Source organism: Onychostoma macrolepis, chromosome 01, assembly GCF_012432095.1.
Source record: "Onychostoma macrolepis isolate SWU-2019 chromosome 01, ASM1243209v1, whole genome shotgun sequence".
Taxonomy (NCBI): domain Eukaryota; kingdom Metazoa; phylum Chordata; class Actinopteri; order Cypriniformes; family Cyprinidae; genus Onychostoma; species Onychostoma macrolepis.
Genome location: NC_081155.1, coordinates 6,404,034 through 6,430,926, shown reverse-complemented (window position 1 = coordinate 6,430,926; position 26,893 = coordinate 6,404,034). Strand labels below are relative to the sequence as shown.

At 36.2% G+C, this 26,893-nt stretch overlaps 1 protein-coding gene, 1 long non-coding RNA gene and 1 pseudogene across 2 annotated transcripts; 2 read left to right on the top strand and 1 right to left on the bottom strand.

The window, feature by feature from the left end:
- The first annotated feature begins 92 nt into the window (after positions 1 to 92).
- LOC131536584 (B-cell receptor CD22-like) lies at positions 93 to 3,917 on the top strand. The gene is made up of 6 exons (XM_058769643.1): positions 93 to 408; positions 2,114 to 2,362; positions 2,481 to 2,726; positions 2,807 to 3,181; positions 3,308 to 3,388; positions 3,518 to 3,917. Exons 1-4 carry the CDS (start codon positions 99 to 101, stop codon positions 2,950 to 2,952), a joined length of 951 nt encoding a protein of 316 aa, XP_058625626.1. The 5' UTR covers positions 93 to 98; the 3' UTR covers positions 2,953 to 3,181; positions 3,308 to 3,388; positions 3,518 to 3,917.
- A 2,225-nt stretch (positions 3,918 to 6,142) lies between these two features.
- Positions 6,143 to 16,417, bottom strand: LOC131548667 (NXPE family member 3-like; annotated as a pseudogene).
- Positions 16,418 to 22,982: 6,565 nt separating this feature from the next.
- LOC131548676 (uncharacterized) lies at positions 22,983 to 26,284 on the top strand. The gene is made up of 3 exons (XR_009273220.1): positions 22,983 to 23,275; positions 24,672 to 24,786; positions 24,966 to 26,284. It is a non-coding gene; the product is annotated as an uncharacterized LOC131548676 (long non-coding RNA).
- Positions 26,285 to 26,893: the final 609 nt, after the last annotated feature.

The window sequence follows — 26,893 nt, the reverse complement described above, 5'->3', positions numbered from 1 at the left end:
ATCACTGATAAACCTGATGGAAAATGGCTTGGTCATCCAGGAGTGACTCTTACTGTCACAGGTGACTTTCATGAGGTTTCACTCTTCTTCTGTGCATTATGTTGAATAATAATCAGTGTATGACAGCAGCACTAGATATAATGTGTGTGTTGTGTTCAGATCTTCAGGTGGAGTCTCCTGAGAGAGTGACAGAGGGAGATTCAGTCCGTCTGACATGTAAAAGCAGCTGCGCTCTGACTGACGGAGCAACATTCATCTGGTACAGAAACTCACAGCCATTAACTGAGAGAAGAGACAGAAACAATCAACTCCTGCTGCAGTCAGTCAGAAGAGAGGATGCAGGCAGATATAGCTGTGCTCTACATGGACACATTTACATCTCTCCTGCTGTTCAGCTCAGTGTCACGTGTGAGTACAGATTCATAAGTTTGTTTTAATTAGGGGTCGACCGATTATCGGCCTGGCCGATATTACTCATTTTTATGATTATCGGTATCGGTCGTTTTCAAAACCGATGTGCCGATAAAATTATTTAATTTTGAAACGCGGTATTTGGCTCTGATGCAGCCTGTCAGAACTCACCACTCTGTGGCCTAGAGCAGTCTCCGCCCACCGCGCATCTCATTTGTTGGGAGTCACGATTCAGACCAATCAATGTGGAAGACTAAGGCACTCTAACACTGAAAGCGCTTGCTACAGTTTCAGTGATTATCACGCATCAGTTGTCTCTCAAAGGCAGCAGCAGACCTTGCTCAAGTTGCAATAAATCACAATCCACTACACTGAAGTTGCAAAACACCTCAATATTATCTATTTATGGTTTCCGCGATGGGAAAACGCAGACGGAATCGCGGAAGCCAGTCATATAAAGGGAAAGCATAAACTGCGCACGGAGTTCGTCAAAGTTTGGATGAATTAATCAAAAGTAGGTAAGTTAAATTGACTCACGCTATGGACTAGTATCTGTAAATACTAAGCTGCAAAAAGACTTATTTAAATATGAATTCTCTGTATATGTGAATGGCACAGATGCGCGGTTTTGATTATACACACACACACACTGAAGTGCGCGACGCTCGCGGTGTTTTCAGCATCTGCCTTCTCACTAAATGAGGACATAAATACATGAACAACATCCCCAGAACTGCTCTGAGAGTTACTTCATGAGCATTTGACCGTTTCATTTGAGTAAAACGATCGTCATATCACATAAGAGGTCCTCATGGCAACCCGTCAAAATAAAAGTTTGGTTTATCTACTACTACTACTACTACAACAACAACAACTTTTGTTTAAAAGAAAAATCACACAATACGCTATTTCTTCCATGTTTTAATTTTAATGTTAAACAGATTTGTTTGCCACAAAATTGAGTTTAACTCTCATTTGATTAAAAGATAACTGAAATTAATGTTTTATGGATTCATTTGCACTGTAAATTAAAACTAATCGAAATTACTGTCACATAGGCTAAGATTAAGAGACTGTCACAAAGGCCAAGATTAGGACGACATAATTTTTGACATTTCAATAGGCTATTGAACCAAGTGTGCCTATAACAGGCTATTAGTGTTATAGTTTAATTAAAATAGTTACAGTCTTCTTCACAACTTCTACAATGGAGCTATGACGACAATTAAATTATTTACACTTATTATATTATAATTATGAGAGGTTATGCTATTACACATACATTTCTAACATGTAAATTATTGAAGCCAAATACTTACATTTCCCCAAGCTGTTTAGCTGTAGTACAGTATTCATAGGCTTAATCATGAAGCATACAGTGGCCCCACTTTTAACTCTCTCTTTATATTACCCTTATTGTAGATGGATGCATGGAGGATGACTAGAGTAAGAAGTGCAATCAACACCAGGGAAGGCAGTTTTTGTCAGAGCCCTTGTTATTCTTAATTTTGACATTTGACATTAATATTCATTTTTACATCAGACATAATATATTAGTTAAAAATATCGGTTATCGGTCCACTTGGTCTGTAATAATCGGTATCGGCATCGGCCCTGAAAAACACATATCGGTCGACCCCTAGTTTTAATAACTTGTTGAGTTTATATTTGGAGCTACAATTTTCATTGTTGTCATCTTTAGACCCACCAAAGTGTGTCTCAGTGTCCATCAGTCCATCTGGTGAAATAGTGGAGGGAGATTCAGTGACTCTGAGCTGCAGCAGTGATTCAAACCCAGCTGCAGAAATCAGCTGGTTTAAAGGAGGAACGTCTATAGGATCTGGAAGAATCTACAGCATCTCAAAGATCAGATCTGATCACAGTGGAGAATACAAGTGCATCGATGAACATGGAGAGAAATACTCTGATGCTGTGACTTTAAACGTCATGTGTGAGTTAATGACAATTAAGCAACTGTGATGTCAAATTTATTGTGGATGTAAATTATAATAATTGTAAATTATAATAAATGTATATTTTTTATTTATTTATTTATTTGTTTGTTTTAGACCCACCCAGGAACGTCTCAGTGTCCATCGTTCAGTCAGGTCAGTTCTGGGAAGGTGATTCAGTGACTCTGATCTGCAGCAGTGATTCAAACCCACCTGCAGAAATCAGCTGGTTTAAGGAGAATCAAAGCTCAGCTGTTGGATCTGGACAGAGTTTCAGTGCACTACAGAGTGGACGCTTCTACTGTGAGGCTCACAATCAACATGGATCTCAGAGATCAGATGCTGTTACTGTCACTGTTAAAGGTAGAGCAGCTCATTTACTCTTTCTGAAGTGAATATAATGAATCTGTTTACATGTTTTATTTTTTTTGTCTCTGTTGTAGGACATCTTCTGATATTGTACATATCCATTGGAGTGTTTTGTGGAGCTGCGGTTATCACCACGATGTTGCTGATTTGGTCAGTATTTGATTGCAGGTACTTAACGTCGTTTATAACCTTTAATAAGAATAATAAAGAAAACATTTAGTTGTCAGGATAACTTTCTAACTATTGATATTAAGATTTTCATCTTAGACATAAAATGAGAATAATGCTCCACAAGGTTGACCAATAAAATATTATCCCATAGTAGAAATGCATCAGAGTCCAATATTGTTTTAATACAACATATTAATTATATACTATTTCATGTAACATATTCATTGTTTTTAATGAGAAGCAGGATGAAAAAGAGAAAAGACACACTCAAAACTCAGGTGAGAAAATCGAGTTTAGTAATCAGTAAATGAACTAGAAACTAAAAGACTGAAAGTCTGAATTTAAAGTTTATAAACATTATATATTTTGTCTCTGCTTTTGTCTTTGTTTCTGAAATGGCAAAGATGAATTATTCCAGACCTGTTCATGACAGATATACAGCAGCTGATGTGAAGTCGACTGAACGTTTGTATGAGAATGTAACGGTAAATTATTGTTACAGTCAGTAAATGTGAACACTAATGTAATTGTTATGGTGACCTGATAGATATATGCGTTGGGAAATTTTAAATTCAGTTTTCTCTCTATTCTGTCTTTTTTTTTTAATGGCAAAGATGAAACATTCCAGACCAAATGATGACACCCCTGAAGCTTGTGATGTTGAGATGGATGAATATGTTTATGAGAATATAACGGTAAGTGTTCTCACTCTTGATACCAAATGTTTACTGACAAAATACACACAATATAATTCAGTGTTTATGATCAATTAATTAAAGTCCTTTTTTACGACCAGAAATTTTAAGTGTATTAGTTATTCATGCATTAATTCACTTTCTTTCTTTCAGTGTGACAGGCCGTAGTGTTTGGGACACGTGGTAAAACATTTTACAGCTTTTTCTGTCTCCCTGTGGGTGGAGCCCTGAATGATTGACAGTAGTGTCTTGATTTACATTAAAGGGTTAGTTCACCCAAAAATGAAAATTACCCCATGATTTACTCACCCTCAAGCCATCCTAGGTGTATATGACTTTCAGAAGAATACAATCTGAGTTTTATTTAAAAATGTCCTGACATGTCCTAAAAAATTTCAAGCTTTATAATAGCAGTAAGTTTTGAGATATCGAAGTCTGAAGTGAAGCAGTGGGTGTTCCATATATCCATATTTAAAACTTTACAAACCATCAGAGCCAATCCTCCCTATACGCAGAATACGCAAGCTGCATAGGGCCCCAAACACCAGGCTCTCAGATATGTTTTAATTTTAGTTTCGTTTTTGAATTTGGTCAGCGATTATGAAAACATGAATTATCATTTATTTTAATGCGGTGCGTTGCCACGCTCTCTACGTAAAAATCTGTCAAATCATGTAATGTGGTTGTCGTACAGTCTCTTGCTCTTATTAAAAAAAAAAATTGAAAGTGTACCGAGCCGCAAAAGAGATACTGTTTCTCGAGCGCTTTCCGTGAGCGAGATTCGAGACGGAGTGAAACACGGATGCGTTTCATCCATTCTTTCATCCCAACCTGCTTGTATAGAAGTACAAATTTACTGTCCTCTAAATATAACTCAACATGTAGCCATTATTGTCCAAATAACCATTGCTATCTAGCACTGTCTTAATCCTCCTGGGCTTGGAGTTCACCAGAGCTGCGCAGGCTGTTGCTGGCATCCTCTTCCACTCCTCCATAATGGCATCACAGAGCTGCTGGATGTTAGACACATGGTGCTTCTCCCCCTTCCGCTTGAGGATGCCCCACAGGTGCTCAATAGGGTTCAGGTCTGGAGACATACTTGGTCACTCCATCACCTTCAGCTTCATCAGCAAGGCGGTGTGTTTGGAGTCGTTATTATGTTGGAAAACTGCGGTTCGGCCCAGTTTCTGAAGGGAGGGGTATCTTGAAGTGTGTAGCGTATAGTCTGAGCACTGACAAGCTGACCTTCCACTTCTGCAACCTCTAAAGCAATGCTGGCAGCACTCCTGCGTCTGTTTTTTGAAGCCAGCTTCTGCACCTGACGCACAGCACAAGGACTCAACTTCTTTGATCGACCCTTGCGAGGCCTGTTCCGAGTGGAACCCGTCTTGGAAAACCTCTGGATGACCCTGGCCACTGTACTGTAACTCAGTTTCAGGGTGTTACCGAACTTCTTATAGCCTCGGCCATCTTTGTGGAGAGCATCAATTCTAATTCTCAAATCCTCAGAGAGTTCTTTGCCACGAGGTGCCATGTTGAACATCCAGTGGTCAGTATGAGAGAATTGTACTCAAAGCACCAAATTGTAACTGCTCTAAAACAAGATAGACAAATTTGTATAGTCCTGTCAAGCAGACAAAAACATGAACATGATGAATAGGACATGCGGCTTTGCATGGTCAAACGACGTATAGCTGTTTTCACATAGGGTGTACTCGTTGCCAGCTTTTTTGACAATAATGGCTGTATGTTGAGTTGTTTTCAGAGGACAGTAAATCTATAGTCAGTCAACATGTGAGATCATGCGATGATCACAGTGACATCACACCATTCTCATACGGTGATCCTCACAGTGAGAGTAATATGTGAGATCAGTGAGAGGAGGCAGCTCAAATATTGGTCACTGGGGGGCATTCTACTTCCTGTTTCTCAACACTATCACAGAGATATCACAGTGCTCTCACATGATGAGCTCATGAGTGCACGCCCAGCTAACAGATTTCTGTTACAAGAACCTTCTCCAAACATACAACTGACTTCCAGACACAGCCATCGATGAAATCAACTGAAATAAAAGACATGAATCTCTCATGATCTCAGCAGAGAATGATTAAACAACTCCACAAACAGCATCACCAGCTCCACTCATTACTAACCAGACTGACTTTATTTCTGATATCTACAAAAGCGCTTACTGAGAATTAGATGTTTTATTGTTTTGTTTGATGTTGTCATCAAAGTGATTAACATTTGCTTTAGTTGGGCTCTTGACCCTTGACTTTATAACATTATATTTTTTGTGCACTGCTGTAACTGTGTATGTAAAGCACATTTTCTATGGTAAGGAACACCAAAAAGAAACTACATCCAGACAATATTGGTTTGTTGTTACTGATGAAAACAACAAAATCAGACACCGTATGCACTTTTTTGTAAAATGTTAAACATTTTACTTATAATAGCTTTTGAATTACACAATACAGAATCAAGCAGTATACTACTTATTGCAGATCTTTAAAAGCATAATAAATCAAAAACATTTTGAGCTACAGTGTAATTTAGCAACAACATCAAGAAGAAACATCAAGAATCGGTGTATGATTCTCAGCAATGGTGACAATCAAAAGCTTCATGCTGCAATGCATGCTGGGTACCTAATCTCTGTGCAGTGAGTGCACTTTGACCTCACATTAGTATGAGCACACAGTGGGGGCACTGTGAGGTTACACTTTTAGCTCACTGTTACCTCACATAAATTGATATAACAGTGTACCATTACAATGTGTGTTAAAGTTACTGTATTAAAGCATACAATACCATATGAATTAGTATGAAAATCTTCATGTTTTACAACAAACAAAAACTACATCTAAAATCATTAATATTTCATTGTATGTAAAGTTTAACAAATTCTGCCCATTCAGTGTATTTAAGGATATTGTATATTGCTGTGTTATTAAATTGTGTTGTACTGCAGCTTGTGTTTCCAGTCTTCCCTTTGTATTTACACGCGTTTGACCAGTAGATGTCCTCAGCATGTTGTTCAGAACCAAGGCTGCGTCCGAAATCGCATACTACTTGTGTAGGTACTACATTTGAATTCGAACGTACTACTCGACCGTTAAAAAAGTACGTTCTATATAGTATGAATGAGGGTAGTATGAATGGAATTCGGACGTACTACATCCGCCATGTTGATGTTGTCACGTGTCATGCGTCTTCACAACAGCGCGAAAATGTAAAGAGCCCACTTCACTGCGCGAACATCGTTAATGATTTAAATTCTTAGCGCTTAACGAACCGCCTATTTAAAGAAAGCAGTTGATCAGGATAAGAGCCTGTGTTTCTCTCGGGTCCTCTGCAGCGGAGATATCAATCTGATTTGCTGGATCAGTCGAGCTGTGAGACTCTCTCTTCATTGCTAGTTGTTCAGCTTGAGGAGTTTTCATGAGGATCTCTGGGCACATTGATGGTTCAAGAGAAGACTCTTTAAGTGCTGGAACAGAATTTAGTTTTTCTTTCAAACTGTTAATGAGTTCATCCTTGCTGTGGAGGATTGACTTCAAGGCAGAGAGCTCCTCTTGCATTTCTGCTCTGACTTCTGTTAGCTGTTTTCCTAAAGTTGATTTTATTTAGCTCACTTCATCTTTAGTTTGTTGAAGCTCCTTTGACATTTCTTCTCTGTCTCTTTGCAGATATTTAATCTATTGTCTCAAATTCAATATGTCATTTTTAAGTTGTTCCATGTTGTTGTTGCTTAGGTGAGAGCGAATTAATTTGAGAGTCACGCTCCCATCGGGTCAGTGTTAGAGGAATTCTGGTTAAGTAACAGCCTGATTAGCCTTCTCCCGACCAGGAATGTTTCTCATTTTCTTTATGGAACCAAATCAACTTGAACAGACCTCAGGCAGGACAGACATATGACAGCAACATGTCGACTTCATTAGCAATGATAACAGGTCCTGGGTGAATGTGTTCAATCAGATAGTGACAGGAAGTCATCTGCCAGACATCTAAGAAGATGACTCCATCAATGTCTCTGAACATCTCCCGCATCACTGTGTCCAACTGCAACATGTGCCAGTCACTTTGATAAATATTCTGGAAAAACACAGATCAGAATCAGAAAGCGCTTTATTGCCAAGTGTGTCTTTCCCAAACAATAATATACCTTTCCTGCCACGGAAAGAAATAACAGTAAAATCATCTGTTTTCATCCATGTTGAAGCCTTAAAATGATATCCGTTCAAGCATGGTAACTTCAGTGGGAGTCAAGCCCATGATTTTGGCATTGTGAGCACCATGATTTACGGCTTGAACCTCACCAAAGCACACATCTTTAAACCCCAGTGTTTCTGGATAACGTATTACAAGTAACCTGAGTCATGTAATCAGATTACTTTTTTCAAGTAACTAGTAAAGTATAATACATTACTTTCAAATTGACTTTTTTTTTTTGTTTGTTTGTTTTGTTCAATTAAGTAACTCAAGTTACTTTTTTCTCATTTATTGACTGATACCTCTGTCCCGTTGCCCCAACACTGTGTAAACTTTCATGTACAACAAATACTATACCAACTATACAACATTTCAAAGAGTTTAAAATACAGTAGGATTGGAAAGTGAGCAAGTGTACCTTTAGTCCTGCAGTGTTTCCAGACTTGATAACGACAGTGGTCTCTGGAGCGGCTCAGCAGTGCAACCACAGACTGGCGGATTTTGGCCACTTCATATACGTAAAATGTTATCGGGTGAAAAACCAGGTGAGCACAGTATGTGAAGACAACGACTGCATGAGGCCCACCGGCTATTTCATCAATATCATTACTGATATAATGCAGGTCAATTATCGGCATAACTTTACCAAATCGCAAAGGAACACCATGTACCCTCCAGTGAACAATGATATTATTTGTCAACTCCACAGCCATCAGTGGGCCACCTGCAGAATGAGTGTGAAGATCCATTCTTTTTATGCCTAATAAAGATACGTGAAACAAATATTATAATTGTAGCTTGAGAAAGTCATACAACTTTTGAACGACAAGTGTGTAATCCAATCAACAATTTGATCTCACACTGATTTCACCATGATCTCCCAAAGTACTCGTGACACAACGTGAGGCAACAGTGAGCTGAAAATGTAACCTCACAGCACCCTCACTGTGTGCTTATACTAATGTGAAATCAAAGTGTACTGCGCAGATACCATACCCAGCATACATTGCAGAATCAAGCTTTTGATTGTCCCAATTGTTGAAATTCATACACCGGTTCTCTGGTGTCTAGAGCCCAACTAAAGCAAACACCGATCTCCATGATGGTGGCATCATTTTAACCAATAAAATATCAATATCTGATCCTCTGTAATTCTCAATAACAGCAGGTGTTCATCACTAATGCACAATCATCATTTAATTAGTCACTTAATTATCTCATTAACTTTAACTCTTTGAGGACTTGGGATTTGACTTGAGACTCGTTTGTGACTTGAAAGGAATGACTTGGTTCCTCCTCTGGTGAAATCAGCTGCGGAGTTCATGGGTGGAATAAACATATGGCAGGACTTTTTGACCCCTGGACTTTACACCTCTGTCTGTAACATATCTGCTTGTTTTACACTCTTTGGCCACCAGGTGGTATTGTGAGCAAATGAAGCCTCCAGAAATTAACCCTTTGTGAACCAAGCTTAATGCTTCATGAAGCTTTATTTCACCATCACTACTATCGAGTCTTAAATTGAACATTGGAAATTGAGTCATACTTGCCTGGCACTGTTCTTTCTAAGTACTCGAACCACTGCCTTGTGGTGGAGTCTCCCATGAAGTAAACAATCTTGTTTTTAAGACAGTTTGCCATTTGTGCAGGACTGAATTGTCGAGTGTTGCATACAAAAGACTTCCAAACATCTTTCAAATAAAATCCTGCAGGAACTGGTGTCATCATGCCAGACCTGCATTTCTCCATTGTGCCTAAAGCAAAGAAACATGCACATGAAATGTTTTGTAGCTACGTGAATTATTTTGAAACTACATTTGATTTCAGATGATCTCTGTCCTCTCATATGTGGTCCGTGTATGTTTTGACCATTTTCTTTTTGGAAAAAAAATAAATAAAAAAATATTGATTTCACTGGTCCAAAAAAAACTAAAAAAAAAACTCTATGCTAATGAATAGTATGCATGCCAGGCCAGTAGTTGGCGATGGAGAAACACTGTGCAAAAATGTAATACGCATGCACATGACGTCACCTTTTTCACAAATTCATGTTTTTGTTGTTCACATGGAGATGATACAGGCATCTTATTCAAAAGCTTGTGTTTCCAGGCCCCAAAAACAGTTATTGAAGACAACTGATGTTAACAAACAGAATCACTGAAGGAGAAAATCTGAATGTTTAGGTTACCATTACGGTGGTCAATGTTTGCTTTAGTTGGGCTCTTGACCCTTGATTCTTTAACATTAGATTTTGTTTGGCTGCTTTTACAGAGTTAAACAACAGTTAGACAAGCCAAATGAAAAGGTGGTTTTGATTATGTATTGTCGTCATCATTTGACCTTAATCTCTGAATTATATTTACTTTGATTACAGCAGTCCTGTAATTCTACAGTATAAGATCTGAAATTTTCAGTATAATCCAAAGGGTTTCTTAAAAATTGCTCTGCTCCAAAAAAAATATATGTTTTAGGCACACTCCGACATCAATAATCAGAGTATGAATCTCAACAACGGTGATAAACAGCATATTCAGATAAACAGATCAACTCTGAACGTCACAAAACAAACTACTAAAAATATGCAATGCATGATGGGAGCTATTGATGAGTTTTGATTGGTGGCACCCAGAATGCACTGCAACATTTGATGGTCACCATTGTTGAGGTTCTCACGCTGATACTTGATGGCTGTGTGCCTAGACAAAATTTTTTTTTAGTATCTTTTATTATTTGATCAGGAGAGCTTTTAAAAACCTTTTTATGCTGAAAATTCCAGCTATTACACTGTATAATCACAGGATGGCAAAAATTGATACGGTAAATCCAACTCAGAGATTCAGATCAGATGATGATGTCAAAACATAACCAACACCACCCGATCATCTTTTCTCTTGGCTTATCTTAACTGTTGTCTAACTCAGTTACAGCAGCCAAACAATATCTAATGTTAAAGAGTCAAGGGTCAAGAGCCCAACTAAAGCAAACATTGACCACCGTGATGGTGACCCAATGGTAAAACATGATTTTCTTTCTCAGTGATTCTGTTTGTTAACATCAGGTGTCTTCAAAAATTCAGTTTTGGGGGCCTGGAAACACAAGCTTTTGAACAAGATGCCTGTATCATCTCCATGTAAATAACAAAAACATGAATTTGTGGAAAAGGTGACATCATGTGCATGCATATTACGTTTTTGCGCAGTGTTTCTTGATCGCCAACTACTGGCCTGACATGCATAAGATAGTATCATTAGCATAGTGTTTTTTGTCCAATGAAACCAATATTTTTGTTAAAATTTTACTTAATTTTTTGTGCTATTTTACTCATTTTGAATGGTTAATTTGTAATCATCTCATTTGATTAATTCTAATTAATTTTTATGTGTTGAATTTAATTAATAATATTGCTTGTAATCTATTGACAATTTTATTGAGTAAATATAGTGGATCACTTACTATTACTTAACTCAACTTGATTTTGTTGCGTTTGTATTAATTATATTTTCAGTGTTTATTATACTTAAAAAAGGCTGCAAGTTAATTCAACTTAAAACATCCAATGCAGCCACTTGCCTCATTTTTTATAAGTTAGATCTAGGTATTACTTTTTACAGTATGGCTTAAATATTGTGTTCGCAGAAATGTCGCTTATGTTGTGTGTGCAACAATTGCCATAGACCAATTTGCTAACAATAAACAAAAATAAGCACTCAAGCCTAATTCTGGTTTTCTGTAAAAAAAAAAAAAAAAAGAACCATTATTTTATTTCTCTTTTTTTTTTTTTTTTCCCAAACAGGAAAGGACATGGTCAAAATGTATGGAGATCATTATGTAAACATACCAATAGCTGAAGTGTTGGGAAGGACATTTATTATTTTTTTGTCTCCATTAATAGCAACATTTGTTAATTTCCTGGAGAGAGAGAGAGAGAGAGAGAGAGAGACATTTTGTACAGTTTTTTGTTTGTTTGTTTTGCAATTCTACAGTTATTCTGAAATTCATTTTGAATCATTACTTTGTAAAAACCTGCTGCTCCAAAAGATTTAATGGGTTTTCCAAACGTCCGCCTGAGTGGCGAACCAGTTTGTCACAGGAAAGTTTCTTCGGTCTCTCACACTGCCACACCGTCCCTGTTCTTATATCCTTATGCTCACAGCAGCAGTCGCCTTTCCTCCAACTTCCATCTGCACCCCACTTAAGATTACATTCTACTACTTCTCTGATCCTGGTTTTATTGGGTCCTGATCCTTCAAAGAAGCCATTAAAGTGGGTGCGTGGGAATGAAGAGTCCCTGTATTTCTTAAGAATCTGCATAACCTCACTGGAGTGCTCAAGACGTACAAAAACTTGTGCCTGACCCTCCCAGGGCAGAAGAAGAGCAACAGAGTAAGTCCCGTTACGATGATCCACAACCTCCCCATACACGCTCGCCTTCAAGAAGAACAGAAAAGAACAAGTGTAATGCAGAAAACCACTGTCTGTTGGAAAAGTGAAACTTAAAGGGATCGTTCACACAAAAATGAAAATTCTGTCATTAATTACTTACCCTCACGTCGTTCCAAACCTGAAAGACCTTTGTTAAGATTTGCTAAAGTTGTGGTTGAATCATGATGTCACATGAACTGTTTTACTGATGGGTTTGCTGTGTTTCTGGCTCTGGGAATATTTCAGTTGCATTGCTGTTTATGGAGAATCAGGAAACTCGGATTTCATCAAAACTATCTTAATTTGTGTTCTCAAGATGAACAAAGGTCTTTCAAGTTTGGAACATTATGAGGGTGAGTAATCAGTGACATGATTTTCATTTGACAAATGACAAACGTCTGTATATTGATTTTTATTTTTTTTTATTTTTAATTTATTTGTATTTATTTATTTATTTTTTTAAAAATAATATATATATAAAAACACACACACACACACCTTTAGCTCTGAATTGAAAAGTTTTGCTTTGAAATAATCTCCTCCATATCTTTTCAGGTTCTTGCGGTGGTCTCTGGCTGTGATAGTAACATAGATCTTCTCTCCCATTTTGTAACTCTCTTTGAGTCCCATAATAGAGAAAGTTGAGTGGACTGGACTTGTGCTCTGATCCAGACGAGTGATTTCTTGATCTGGAATAGGCCAGTCAATGGCCTTCTGTAGTCTTTCCCACTCCTCATCACCGATTCCCATTTCAAAGGCAGATATTATGGATGAACTGTTATTTCGAGGAACTGGTTTAGGTCTGGGGGGCTGAAATTGTTTGATGTGGAACCCACCATTCACTGCCCATAGAGCCTAAGAGAGGACCAGGATATCATTCAGACCAAATTTATTTTATTTCTATGTGCAAATGGTAGTGATGGCGAGATGAAGCTTCATGAAGCTTTAAGCTTTTCAGCCAAGTGGTTCACAAAAGGGTTAATTTCTAGAGACTAGGGATGGGCGGATCGATCCTAAAGTATCAATATTTTCGATACTGGCGTTGTATCAAAAAGATTTATTTTCAAATAGAAGTATCGATCCTATCTGTTTTTTTTTTTTTTTTAAACAAGTGATTTTGGGATATTTTAATAATAGTAGTATGCCATATATTATTGAAATATTTGCTTAAATAGGAACGGCAATGGGAACTACATCTTGTTCCGCTGTATCTCTGCTTGTCAAGACAGCGTTCGCTCACTCTGTCAAAGGCAAGCACACGCAGTGCAGGTTTAAAAAGGGAATCGAGAGTGTGGCTGCAGTCATGACTGAAAGAAAAAGAAGCATAATCTGGAGTTATCTCACTCCAGTTAACAATGATGAAGCTTCATGTGACATTTGTCAAAAAACAATACGCCACTGTGGCAATACCACAAATATGATAAAGCATCTAAAAGTAAAACACCCTAAAGAGCACGACGAAGTACAGCTGAGGCGAGCAGAGGAGGTAACAGAGACACGACCCCCATCTTCTGGCTTGAGGCAGGGTTATTTAGCAGAATCCTTTCAGAGAGGCGGACATTATCCAGGTACCAACCTTTTTTATTAAAACATTTTATACTTTTTTTTTAGCCTATATCTATTTCTGTCACCTAGTATCTCAAGGTCCACAGAGGTATATCTAACTGTGTCCTGTCATTTTATTAACAACTGGCAAATGCAGAAATTTGTGTTAAAAACCTGGCATTTCAATACACAGCATACAACTGACAATATTAGAGCAGAGCTGAAAAGAATAGCTGAAGAATGGGGCGTAACTCAAAAGGTACTTGCAGTTATCACAGACAACGGTGCGAATATGGTTTCTGCAGTGCATAAGACTGGGTAGAAACACTATCCATGTTTTGCCCATCCTTTAAACTTGGTGGTCAAAGATGCAACAAAAGTATCTCCTGAAACGAGTCAAGAGCCCAACTAAAGCAAACACTGACCTCCATGATGGTGGCATCATTTTAACCAATAAAACAACATCTGATCATCTGTGATACTTAATAACAGCAGGTGTTAATCACTAACGCACAATCATCATTTAATTAGTCACTTAATTATTAATCATTAACTTTAACTCTTTGAGGACTTGGGATTTGACTCGAGACTTGCTTGTGACTTGAAACCCTTACGAAAATTAACCATGTTTTTTTTGTAGTAACCATGGTTTAACTACACAGTAAAACCTCCAGTGTTAAATCAACACTCCCAGTGTATATATAATCCACACTCATAGTGTTAAAAAAGTAACACTGAAGCAGTGTTAAAGTTAATGAGATAATTAGTTTAGTAATTGAGTGATGATTGAGCATTAACCTCTTAACTGTCACCGTCCACCCTGTGGGACGCCTACCTTTACTTCACTATTTTACAATTAAATCCTAATCTAATCATGACAAACTATATATCGTTGGAAAGGTCTAAGACTCCTAAATAGGTATTTTACCACTTTTTCTGTTAAAAAATTATGTAGGAAAAGTAATAGATTAATTTATGACCAGAGGTGTCAAATCCAGGGTCAGAAAGTAAAAGTCCTGCCATGTGTTTATTCCACCCATGAACTCAGCAGCTGATTTCACCAGAGGAGGAACCAAGACATTCCTTTCAAGTCACAAGCAAGTTTCGAGTCAAATCCCAAGATTATTAAGAGATAATTGAGAGACTAATTAAATGTTGATTGTGCATTAGTGATGAACACCTGCTGTTATTGAGAATTACAGAGGATCAGATGTTGATGTTTTATTGGTTAAAATGATGCCACCATCATGGAGATCAGTGTTTGCTTTAGTTGGGCTCTTGACCCTTTTAGTAACTGAGAATAGATTGCTTTTAAGCAATTGCAATATTGCTTCACAACAAACATTTGCACATTGCTGAATTAAAAGCTTGAGGAAGCAGATGAGCTTACACTTTTGGCTTTTATGTCACTTGAATGAACATCATGAAGGTGTCTCTCTTTGGTTTATTTACTGACGTTCAGCTGTTACAGGACTGCAGGAATTTACTATTAAACAAATGCCATCGTAATATTAAATATTGGAAAAAATTAAGAATTATATTGCTCAGGCTTTTAGACATGAACACTTATCATACGATCCTCAACAGTGGTGACAATAATTATTCATACTGTGGTGTTACCCAGCATGCATTGCAGCATGAAGCATTTTGTTGATTGTCACCATTGTTGAGATTCATATGCTGATTCTTGATGTCTGTGTGTGTCTGAGTAGGACTGGAGTTTAAATATTTAAATGCATTAGATTTAAAATTCTTTCTCTATAACTGCTACAGCAGTAAACTCATTGCGTACTGTGGTTTCACAGAGTTGTTTATTCAAAAGCAGAACATAAATTAAAAAAATGAAAAATGTTGTATGTGTATATATATACACACAGTATATTGGATGCAAACAGGTAAGCACCTAATGATTACCTCATCATATGAAAACAACTAACAGTTGCTCACTGCACAGCACTGATCTCTCCGCTTTACAACAGCACATGCATTGCTACAGAGAGATCTAACACAGGAGTCAAGGGTCAAGAGCCCAACTAAAGCAAACACTGATCTACATGATGGTGGTATCATTTTAACCAATAAAACATCAACATCTGATCCTCTGTGATTCACAGTAACAGCAGGTGTTCATCACTAATGCACAATCATCATTTAATTAGTCTCTCAATTATCTCTTAATTACCTCAACTCGTTGAGGTCTTGGGATTTGACTCGAAACTTGCTTGTGACTTGAAAGGAATGAGTTGGTTCCTCCTCTGGTGAAATCAGCTGCTGAGTTCATGGGTGGAATAAACACATGGCAGGACTTTTACTTTCTGACCCTGGATTTGACACCTCTGTTTATGACAAGAGTGCACCTGAAAAAAATCTACATCATGACATGAATTCTGACCTTTGTCACAGAAAGTCTTCTTAGTTGCCTTTTTCTCTATCACGAATTAGAAATCATAAGAAATTATTTATCAGTAGAAAACTTAAAATTTCAAAATTCATCCTTTGAAACCCATTTTAAAATCAGACATTGCATTACCATGTAAATGGTACATTAAAATCATGTTACAAAATATTTTCATTCATGAATTATAAAAAATTAAGTTTGGATAGTGCACTATAATGTCTCTGTTCAAAACTGTGGGTGACAGTTAAGGGGTTAATGAAGAACACCTGCTGTTAACAAACTGAACCATTGAAAAAAAGAGACGAAACGAGCAGAAAAACAAGATCTACAACTGACTTCAACCACGGCCTTAGATGAAATCAACACAAGATAAAAGAAGACATTAAATCTCTCAAGATCTCAGCAGAGGATGATTAAACAACTCCACAAACAGTATCACCTGCTTCACACGTTACTAACCAGATTGACTTTAGATGTTGATGTTTTAGTTTTGTTTGAATTATCATTATCGAGGTCAGTGTTTGCTTTAGTTGGGCTCTTGACCCTTGACTTAAAACATTACAGTTCCTTTGGCTGCCATAACAGCGTGTTTGTTTAGACATGTTAGTTATGGCAATCAGGTGTCGTTGGTTTGACTTCTATAAAGAAATCACCAGCGTTTAGTGATGCACATAACTGGTTTCATGCAGAGCATTGTCACTGAGTGATTAAAATTTATTTTGTTCACATAAAATATAAAGCTTGATCCATCAGTTTTAAGATTAATCTGAAAGACTTTTGAAAGTAAATCAGCACTGAAAGGTTAAAACTGCATTATCATACAGACATCAAGACTCAGCGTATGAATCTCAACAATGGTGACAATCAACATATTCAGATAAACAGATACTCTGTGAACATTACAAAACAAGCTACTAAAGTCACAACAAAATAGCAAAACAAAAGGAAATGGTAAGAATAAAAGAAAATACTAAGACAACTGCATAATTTATTCATGTCGCATTGCATGCTGGGAGCCATGGATGAGTTTTGATTGGTGCTCCCAGAATGCACTGCAAAATGGAGCTTTATGTTGATTGTCACCATTATTGAGATTCATATGCTGATTCTTGAAGTCTGTGTGATGAAGAAAAGTACATTTTCAGTGCAGAATAAGTTTCAAAAGTCTTTCAGATTAAACTTTCAGGTCATTATGTACAGAATCTCAATAACAAAGTTAACTAATAAATCTATCAGTGACTATACTCCAAATTAATTCAGTTACTCAAGCCACTATACCCTGATTACATCTTTATAAACGTAACCAACTACTGATCACATTTTCTCTTGGCTTGTTTTCTTTTCGCCATAACTAACATGTCGAACACGCAGGTATGGCAGCCAAAGTAACTGTAATGCTTTAAGTCAAGGGTCAAGAGCCCAACTAAAGCAAACACTGACCTCGATAATGGTAATTCAAACAAAACTAAAACATCAACATCCAAAGTCAGTCTGGTTAGTAACGTGTGAAGCTGGTGATGATGTTTGTGGAGTTGTTTATTAATCATCCTCTGCTGAGATCGTGAGAGATTTAATGTCTTCTTTCTTGTGTTTATTTAATCTAAGGCTGTGACTGAAGTCAGTTGTAGTTCTTGTATTTCTGCTCGTCTTGTCTCTTTTTTTCTCTTTCTTTCAGTGATTCAGTTTGTTAACAGCAGGTGTTCTTCATTAATGCTCAATCATCACTCAATTACTAAACTAATTATCTCATTAACTTTAACACTGCTTCAGTGTTACTTTTTTAACACTCTGAGTGTGGATTATATATACACTGGGAGTGTTGATTTAACACTGGAGGTTTTACTGTGTAGTAAAACCATAGTAACTACAAAATGAACCATGGTTTTACCACAGTAACCATAGTTAAACTATGTTTTTTGTAGTAAAACCATAGTAACTACATAATAAACCATGGTTTAACTATGGTTTTAGTAGTAAAGCCATAGTAACTACAAAATTAATCATGGTTTTACTGCAGTAACCATGATTTATCTATAGTTTTTGTAGAAAACCATAGTAATTGCAAAATGAACTATGGTTTACCACAGCATTTTTAGTAGAACCATTACAAAATAACCCATGGTTTTTCAAAAGTATTAACTACATATTTAGTTATTTCTTACTCTTAAAAAAAATAGGGCTCAATAAAATAATCATAATTAATCTCATGATTTCTGAAAATGAAACAATCAAATTTGGCAAATGTGTTGTCAGTTATTACAAACAATACACTCTTAAAAAAATGGTTATTTGGCAGGGTGTATGGTTCCATAAAGAACCTTTAATATCCAAAAAATAATATAAAAGGTTCTTTAGACTATATAATGGTTCTTCACAATCAACATTTTTGTAAATATTTTTTTCTGGAAAGTGAGATCAAGTGAGCTAAATGTTCCTAGCTGCCTGGTCCAGAACTCATTCCAGACTCATTTTCTTTTAGTTGTGTTCAATTAAAGCTCAATAAAGTATTAATTTTTTAGATCAGTCCTTTTATACTTTTTACTCCTATTTTAATGCTGTTTTGCATGACTCAAAAAATGTATTATGCTTATTTAGCAAAAGCAAAGTTTAGTATAAAAATCATGTTTTAAATGAAATAAAAAGGCTGAGTGATACAAATCTTAAAATATTATTTTTTTATTTTTTTTTTATTTATCCCACTATCATACATTTTGCACCAATGTATTGGTCGTAGAACTACAAAATGAGTTTCAAATTCGCGATTTAAAGAAAGATTTTAAGAGGTTTATGAATGCTGCATGACTGTGACGTGTTTAAATGGACTCGCGCGCTCATTCAAACGCTGCAGCGGCGGGAGTTTCCATGGAAACGGTGCACAACACTGTAACTGACGAACAGTAAATCTCCGTCTCTCGCTGCTGTTTTCACTGCTTTCAGGTGAGTTTAGTCCCTAAAATCACACAAATATCACACACAACTTTTCCAGACACTTTCTTACATGTAACTGACATGTTTCTGTTGAATATTTACTTCACAGAAATGTTTTACAGTCTTCGAAAAAGTCCGCTAGCATCTGTTTTCAGACGAGGTACACTCAAAAAAATGATTTGGTCTAAATTGACATTTTATGTAATTCAATTGCATAACAATTTTCCATCCATTTAGATTACATAGTTTTAACATAAACAAATCAATAAACTTAATATGATTCATATCCATCAGTCATACGTGAATGAAACAGGTAACATTTATGTAATAATTCACAGTAAAGTCCCCACACTGCTCAGTGTTCATGTGTTTCCACACTACAGTAGAATTGAATTCAAGTAGAATTGAAGCAGTGCTGGAGTTAAGAAGATAATTATGTGATGATTGATCATTAATGATGAACACCTGCTGTTATCAAGAAGAATCACCAAAGAAAAGAGAAACACAAGAACTACAACTGACTTCAGCCACAGCTGAAGATGAAATCAACTGAAATAAAAGAAGACTCTCAAGATCTGATTAAACAACTCCACATACAGCATCAAATTGACCAGATTGACTTTATTTCTGTCAGACTTCTAGAGAAGCTCTTATTGAGAATTAACAGAGGTTTAGATGCTTTATTGTTTTGTTTGAAATCACCATCAAAGAGACCAGTGTTTCCTTTTGTTGGGCTCTGGGCTCTTGACTCTTGACATGTTGGTGTTAATATGACACTGGTTGCTTTAACTGTGTGTTCATATAAAACACACTTAGCTTAGCCAGCAAAGCTAAGAAAAAAAAAATAGAGTTGTGGGCAAATGATCCACCGACCTCATTTCAAGTCCAACATCTGATTGTATGAATGTAGTACTGCTTTAGATTTTTTATGTGGTTTCAGATCTAGTAGTCTTGTAAAATCAGATAATTTTAATAATTTACAAATCACTTTGTGCATAAAAAGTTTTCATCTGTAACAGTACAAAGACCACAGACATCAAGAATCAGTGTATGAATCTCAACAATGGTGAAAGTCAACAAAATGCTTCATGTTGCAATGCATGCTGGGTACCAGCGTAGTACAAGACTCTCCCATGTATCCCAGCATGCTTTACAGCATGAATAAACAACGCAGCTGAATTGTCTGATTATTTTCTTTTATTCGTACTATTTTATTTTACGTATGCTTTTATAGTTGTGACTTTTAGTAGCTTGTTTTGTGATGTTCAGAGTTTCATCTGAATAGTTTCTTGAATGTCACCATTGTTGAGATTCATACACTGATTCTTGATGTCTGTGGTCTTTGTATTGCTACAGCGTTAAACGTTATGTGCACAAAGTGATTTGTAAATTATTCAAATTATCTGATATTTACCATACTGCAAGATATGAAGCTATGAAGAAATCTAAAACAGTATAATGTCTACATAATCAGAAATCGAACTTGAAATGAGATCAGTGGATCATTTACCCGCAACTCTTTTTTACTTGACTTTGCTGGCTAAGCGTGCTTCAAATGATCACACAATTAAAGCAACCAGCATAATATTAACACCAAAATGTCAAGGGTCAAGAGCCAAGAGCTCAACAAAAGGAAACTCTGGTCTCTTTGATGGTGAGTTCAAACAAAACAATAAAGCATCTAAACCTCTGTTAATTCTCAATAAGAGCTTCTCTAGAAGTCTGACAGAAATAAAGTCAATCTGGTCAGTCTGATGCTGTTTAATCAGATCTTGAGAGATTTAATGTCTTCTTTTATTACAGTTGATTTCATCTTCAGCTGTGGCTGAAGTCAGTTGTAGTTCTTGTGTTTCTCTTTCCTTCGGTGATTCTTCTTGATAACAGCAGGTGTTCATCATTAATGATCAATCATCACATAATTTTCTTCTTAACTCAACACTGCTTCAATGCTACTTGAACACTCTGTAGTGTGGAAACACATGGACACTGAGCAGTGTGGGGACTTTAATTTAAATTTATTGATTTTTTTATGTTAAAACTATGTAATCTAAATGGATGGAAAATTGTTATGCAATTGAATTACATAAAATGTAAATTTAGACCGAATCATTTTTTTGAGTGTATGTTATGCTAACTCTGAAGCTTGAGCTCTTATTTATGAAAGTTTGGGTTTTTAATCACATCTTTATGTGTAGATGAGAGGTTTTGATAGCTTTGTAAAGGGTTTGCTGTCAGTTTGTCAATGGTTTATTGGAAGTTGTCTAACTTATTTAACCTAAAATATGTGCTGTATACTGTTAATGGACGTCACTTAACATGAAGCACGAATGAACTGAATCTAACATTAGTTCAAAAGTACTTTGATCTTTCATGGTAAACAAATATTGATAAATTAAAATTGTTCTGTGGTTTCAGGAGTGATAATATAATCTTTCTACAAAGGAAGAGAAGCTCCAAGATTTCAAAATTTCTGTAGGGAGCTGCTGACAGAAATGCAGAAAACACAGGTGAGCATAGAAGAAATGTGCATTCATATGCATTTTTTTTTTCACAACATATTTTCTTATATCACCATGCATCTGTTATATTACAGTTCATTAAAGGAAGGTTTTGACAGGTAGTGACACAAACCTCCCAGTCAACAATTTGATCTCACAGTGATGTCACCATGAGCTCACAGGATACTCGTGATGAGGTCACAATGTGAGGTAACAGTGAGCTAAAAGTGTAACCACACAGCGCCCTCACTGTGTGCTCATACTAATGTGAGGTCAAAGTGCACTCACTGCACAGAGACTAGGTACCCAGCATGCATTGCAGCATGAAGCGTTTGATTGTCACCATTGTTGAGATTCATACACTGATTCTTGATGTTTCTCTTTGTGTTTAAATGACAGAGTAGTTAATAATGTTTGTGTCTTATGCTGTTGTAGTTCTTCATAAATGATTATGAAAGTGACGTGTCATACGGCCAAGTATGGTGACCCATGCTCGGAATTTGTGCTCTGCAATTAACCCATCCAAAGTATACACACCCCCGGAGCAGTGGGCAGCCATTTATGCTGCGGTGCCTGGGAAGCAGTTGGGGGTTCGGTGCCTTGCTCAAGGGCACCTCATTCGTAGTATTGAGGCTGGAGAGAGAGCGCTGTACAGAGAGCGCTGTACATCCACTCCCCCCACCTACAATCTCTTCCGGCCCGAGACTCAAACTCGCAACCATTGGATTACGAGTGCAAGTCCGACTCTTTAACCATTAGGCCACGACTTCCCAAGACTGCATATTGAATCTAGGTGATGACTGTGTTGTTGCTATCATCAATAACAAACCACCTCTTTGCAGTCTTTTTTTGGGTTTCCTTGCCATAACAAATGTGCTTTACAAACACAATTACAGCAGCCTAAAAAAATATAATGTTATAAAGTCAAGGGTCAAGAGCCCAACTAAAGCAAACACTAATCACTATGATGGTAACATCAAACAAAACAATAAAACATCATCATCTAAATCTCTGTTAATTCCCAATAAGCACTTTTGAAGATGTCTGACAGAAATTAAGTCAGTCTGGTTAATAATGAGTGAAGCTGGTGATTTGTTTATTTCAGTTGATTTCATCGAAGGCTGTGTCTGGAAGTCAGTTGTATGTTTGGAGAAGGTTCTTATAACAGAAATCTGTTAGCTGGGCGTGCACTCATGAGCTCATCATGTGAGAGCACTGTGATATCTCTGTGATAGTGTTGAGAAACAGGAAGTAGAATGTCCCCCGGTGACTGATATTTGAGCTGCCTCCTCTCAACCTGCTCAACGTTTTGAATTCACAATGAGCTCACATATTACTCACACTGTGAGGATCACCGTATGAGAATGGTGTGACGTCACTGTGATCATCGCGTGATCTCACGTGTTGACTGGGCTAAATACATGAATGTTAATAATTTTTTTTTAAGAAATTGTTTGTGTGTGTGTGTGTGTGTGTGTGTGTGTACCGTTTTCTTTTCTGCGTTTCACTTCTGCTCTAGCTTGCTTCCTTTAAATAAAGCTAAATATCGTTGGCTCTGTGATAAATTGCATATTATGTTTCTAGATTATATGCTGATGGCCGTGCAGCAGAGGAGCGCAGAGTCTCCTGTCGGACAACATCTCTAAGTCGCTATGTACCATGTTACTAGTAAATAAAACCTTAAACATACAGGACACTACTGTTCAAAAGTTTACTGTTCAATGATTTTTTTAAATGTTTTTTGAATGTGTTTTTTAAGTAAGTCTTCTGCTCACCACTACTGTATTTATTTGATTAAAAATACAGTAAGAACAGAAATATTGTAAAATATTATCATTTAAAATACCACTTTTTTATGTGAATATATTTTTAAATGAAATTTTTTTTTGCTGTGATCAAAGCTGAATTGTCAGCATCTTTACTCCAGTCTTCAGTGTCACATGATCCTTCAGAAATCATTCCAAGATGCTGATTTGCTGCTCAAGAAACATTTCTGATTACTACCTTTGTTGAAAACAGTTTTTGCTGCTTAACATTATTATGGAAACAATACCATTCAAACATTTGTGGTAAGAAAATAAAGAAATTAATACTTTTATTAATCAAGGGTGTATTACATTTATCAGAAGTAACAGTGAAGACATTTACAATGTTGGAAAAGATTTATATTTACTAAATTGTTTAATACATTTAATAAATGTTGTTAATTGTACTTTCTATTCATCAAAGAATCCTGAAAAAGGTATCACCGTTTCCACAAAAATGTTAAGAAGCAAAAACTTTTTTCAACTGTTTTAATAATAAGAAATGTTCTTGAGCAGCAAATCAGCATATTAGAATGATTTCTGAAGGATCATGTGACCCTGAAGACTGGAGTAATGATGCTGAAAATTCAGCTTTGATCACAGGAATAAATTACAATTTACAATATATTAAAATAGACAACAGTTCTTTTTAACGTGTAATTATATTTTGCAATATTACTATTTTTTCCCCAAAAACACTGTAATGTTTCCAAAATGTTGACAGTTACTGTATAATTGTTACTAAATTGCTTAAATACCATTAATTGGATGGATTTGTGGTCCAAGATGCTGGGATACGCTTCAGCCCCCAAGACCCTAGAGAGGATTTGGTTTGGAGAGTGAATAGATGGATGCTTGAACTTCCAAAATACTTTGACTTGCTTTGATTTTGTTTCTATTCCGACTGCTGTTCAGCTTAAAAATACCTTTCCATTATCGTTGTTTGTCATTTTGCATCATTATACCTGTGCTAAACCTATTAAAATTAATTCAATTCAATTCAATTCAAGTTTATTTGTATAGCACTTTTTTACGATACAATCGTTGCAAAGCAGCTTTACAGGAAGTTAAGTTTCTACTATATATATGCATACACATACGCACACATGCACATATATATACATACATATACACATACACACAGAAGAAACCCAATATATTTAAGTTATGACAGACTTAACTTGGTAATGTGTTGTCTGAGGGTTGGCAAAATTAAGAAACTAATGAAAGGTTGTTTTTTTTTTTTTTTTTTTTTACAGGATCCTATGTACCCAGCCTCAACCATTCATCAGAAGGACTGTGAAAGCAGGAACTCTTTGAACCACCAGTGGCAGTTTCCACGGGATGAAAAAGGGCATAGTAGTGGATGATGAGGTACTGACATTAACCTGCCAAAAAAGGTTCCTCTGTGACATCACTGCGAAACCCCCTTTTTGGTTCTTTCTGTCACCTTTTTTTAAGAGTGTAGATGAGAGTGTGCAACTGACCAATAACAACTGAGTATTCCAGCAAGTTGTTTATTAATATTGTGTATATATTCTTCTCATTTTTAGGTCCTGAGACCATATGGGGTGAAGATCAAGACAACTAAACCAAAGGTGGACTGTAACCTACTGGACTATATGATAGACTTCATACTGACCACTACTGCCATGTATGCAGCATGAAAAGTTTTTGAAAAGAGGGGCATTTCCTTCATCAAGTAAAAGTGTGGAGGATTCATCTGGCCTTCATCGGCCCCCATGAGGTGACTCGATGTAGAATAAATCAGCTTGCTTTAGGCTTGAAATGACTGAAATCTTCTCATGTGAGTTGATATCATTTTAAACATTCTTTAAAGTACTTCTCATTTCTTGTGAATGTATTTTGTAGTATGTGTAAAACTTTTCCACTGAAAGAACCTTTTTTACCTTCATTGATATTGTAATCAAGGTTGTTAATGCTATGGACTGCACACATCTGCCTGTGTTGGGCTTGTGTTTACAGGTTGTGTAAAACTAGGCCTGGCTACAACAACTAATCGATAATTAAAATTAAAACGAATTTGAATAGTGCATCAAAACAAACAGACCGCTCATAATTCTGACTAAAATACACATTTTGCTCAAATATTTTTTTGTTAGAAATTAAATGTAGGTTTAAAACCCTACATGTAACACAAGTAATCATATTTATGAGAGCAGTAACAGTAAAGACACTATTGTTGGAACTGTCCATTAATATAATATAATATAATTGCTCTGTTCAGACGAATGATTGTGTTTGTTCCTCGTACCTCTTACAAGTTAACATTGTGTTTTTTTGTTTAAATTGTTTTAAATTCTGTTTCAAAATAACAAGCAATCTGTTGTTTTTAGGTTTAGAATGTAATGTTTGTATTTTAACACTTTAATGCTTATAATGAACAGCAGAGCCTACATAGAGACATTCTTTATATTTGTTTTCATAGGCACACTGTAAAAAATTGCTGTAAAATTTACAGTAACTTACTGGCAATTTTGGTTGCCAGTAAGACTGTAAATTTACAAGAGTACTGTAAATCAATAATTACAATTGTACTGTAAAAATACAGCAAACTCTTGCATGCTGTAAAATTGTTGTGATGGTGTGTAAACATTTGGTAAACTTATTTAATTTGATTCTACTAAGGAACATTTCTTAATATAAAACTGCAAACATTTAATCTGTAATAGTGAAGTTGCTAAAAACATGACTTTAACCTCAAATCGTTGCAGTTTATCATCAACTATAGCACACATGCATGCGGTAAAACACTTAACAAAGAGATCATCAGTGTATCAGCAACTCTACAGTTACTGTCTTTAAATAAACAGCAGAACATCAGTGTTTGTGGCTCATCATTGACTGAAGCACAGGCTCTACTCTCCACCACAATGGTGATCCACAAAACTAAATTAGATCTCTCATGTGCAAAATAATACAGTTCAGTTAAATATTTACTCTCCTTATAGATAACACCTGCTGTTAACAAGCAGAATCACTGAATGAAAGAGAAACAAGAACTACAACTGACTTCAGCCACAGCCTTAGATGAACTCAACTGAAATACAAGACATCATTAAATCTCTCAAGATCTGATTAAACAACTCCACAAACAGCATTACCAGCTTCACACATTACAATTTGACTTTATTTCTGTCATATGTCTATAAAAATAATTTGAGAATTAACAGAAGTTTAGTTGTTTTATTGAAAACGTTTAGTGTGACCTCACCATTGTGGCGGTCAGGGTTTGCTTTAGTTGGGCTCTTGACCATCAAATTTTAATCTTAGTTTTTTCTGTCTGCTGTAACTGTGTGATTACGTGCTTGTGATTGACTATTAATAGTGATGTAATCATTATCTAGTGGCTCGATTCACTGATATCATTCAGAGGCTGATCTTTAAAGACATGGTGTGGATTTTTTTATTTGTTAGTTTGGTGTGGATTTTTTTATTTGTTAGTTTGGTGTTGTTTACA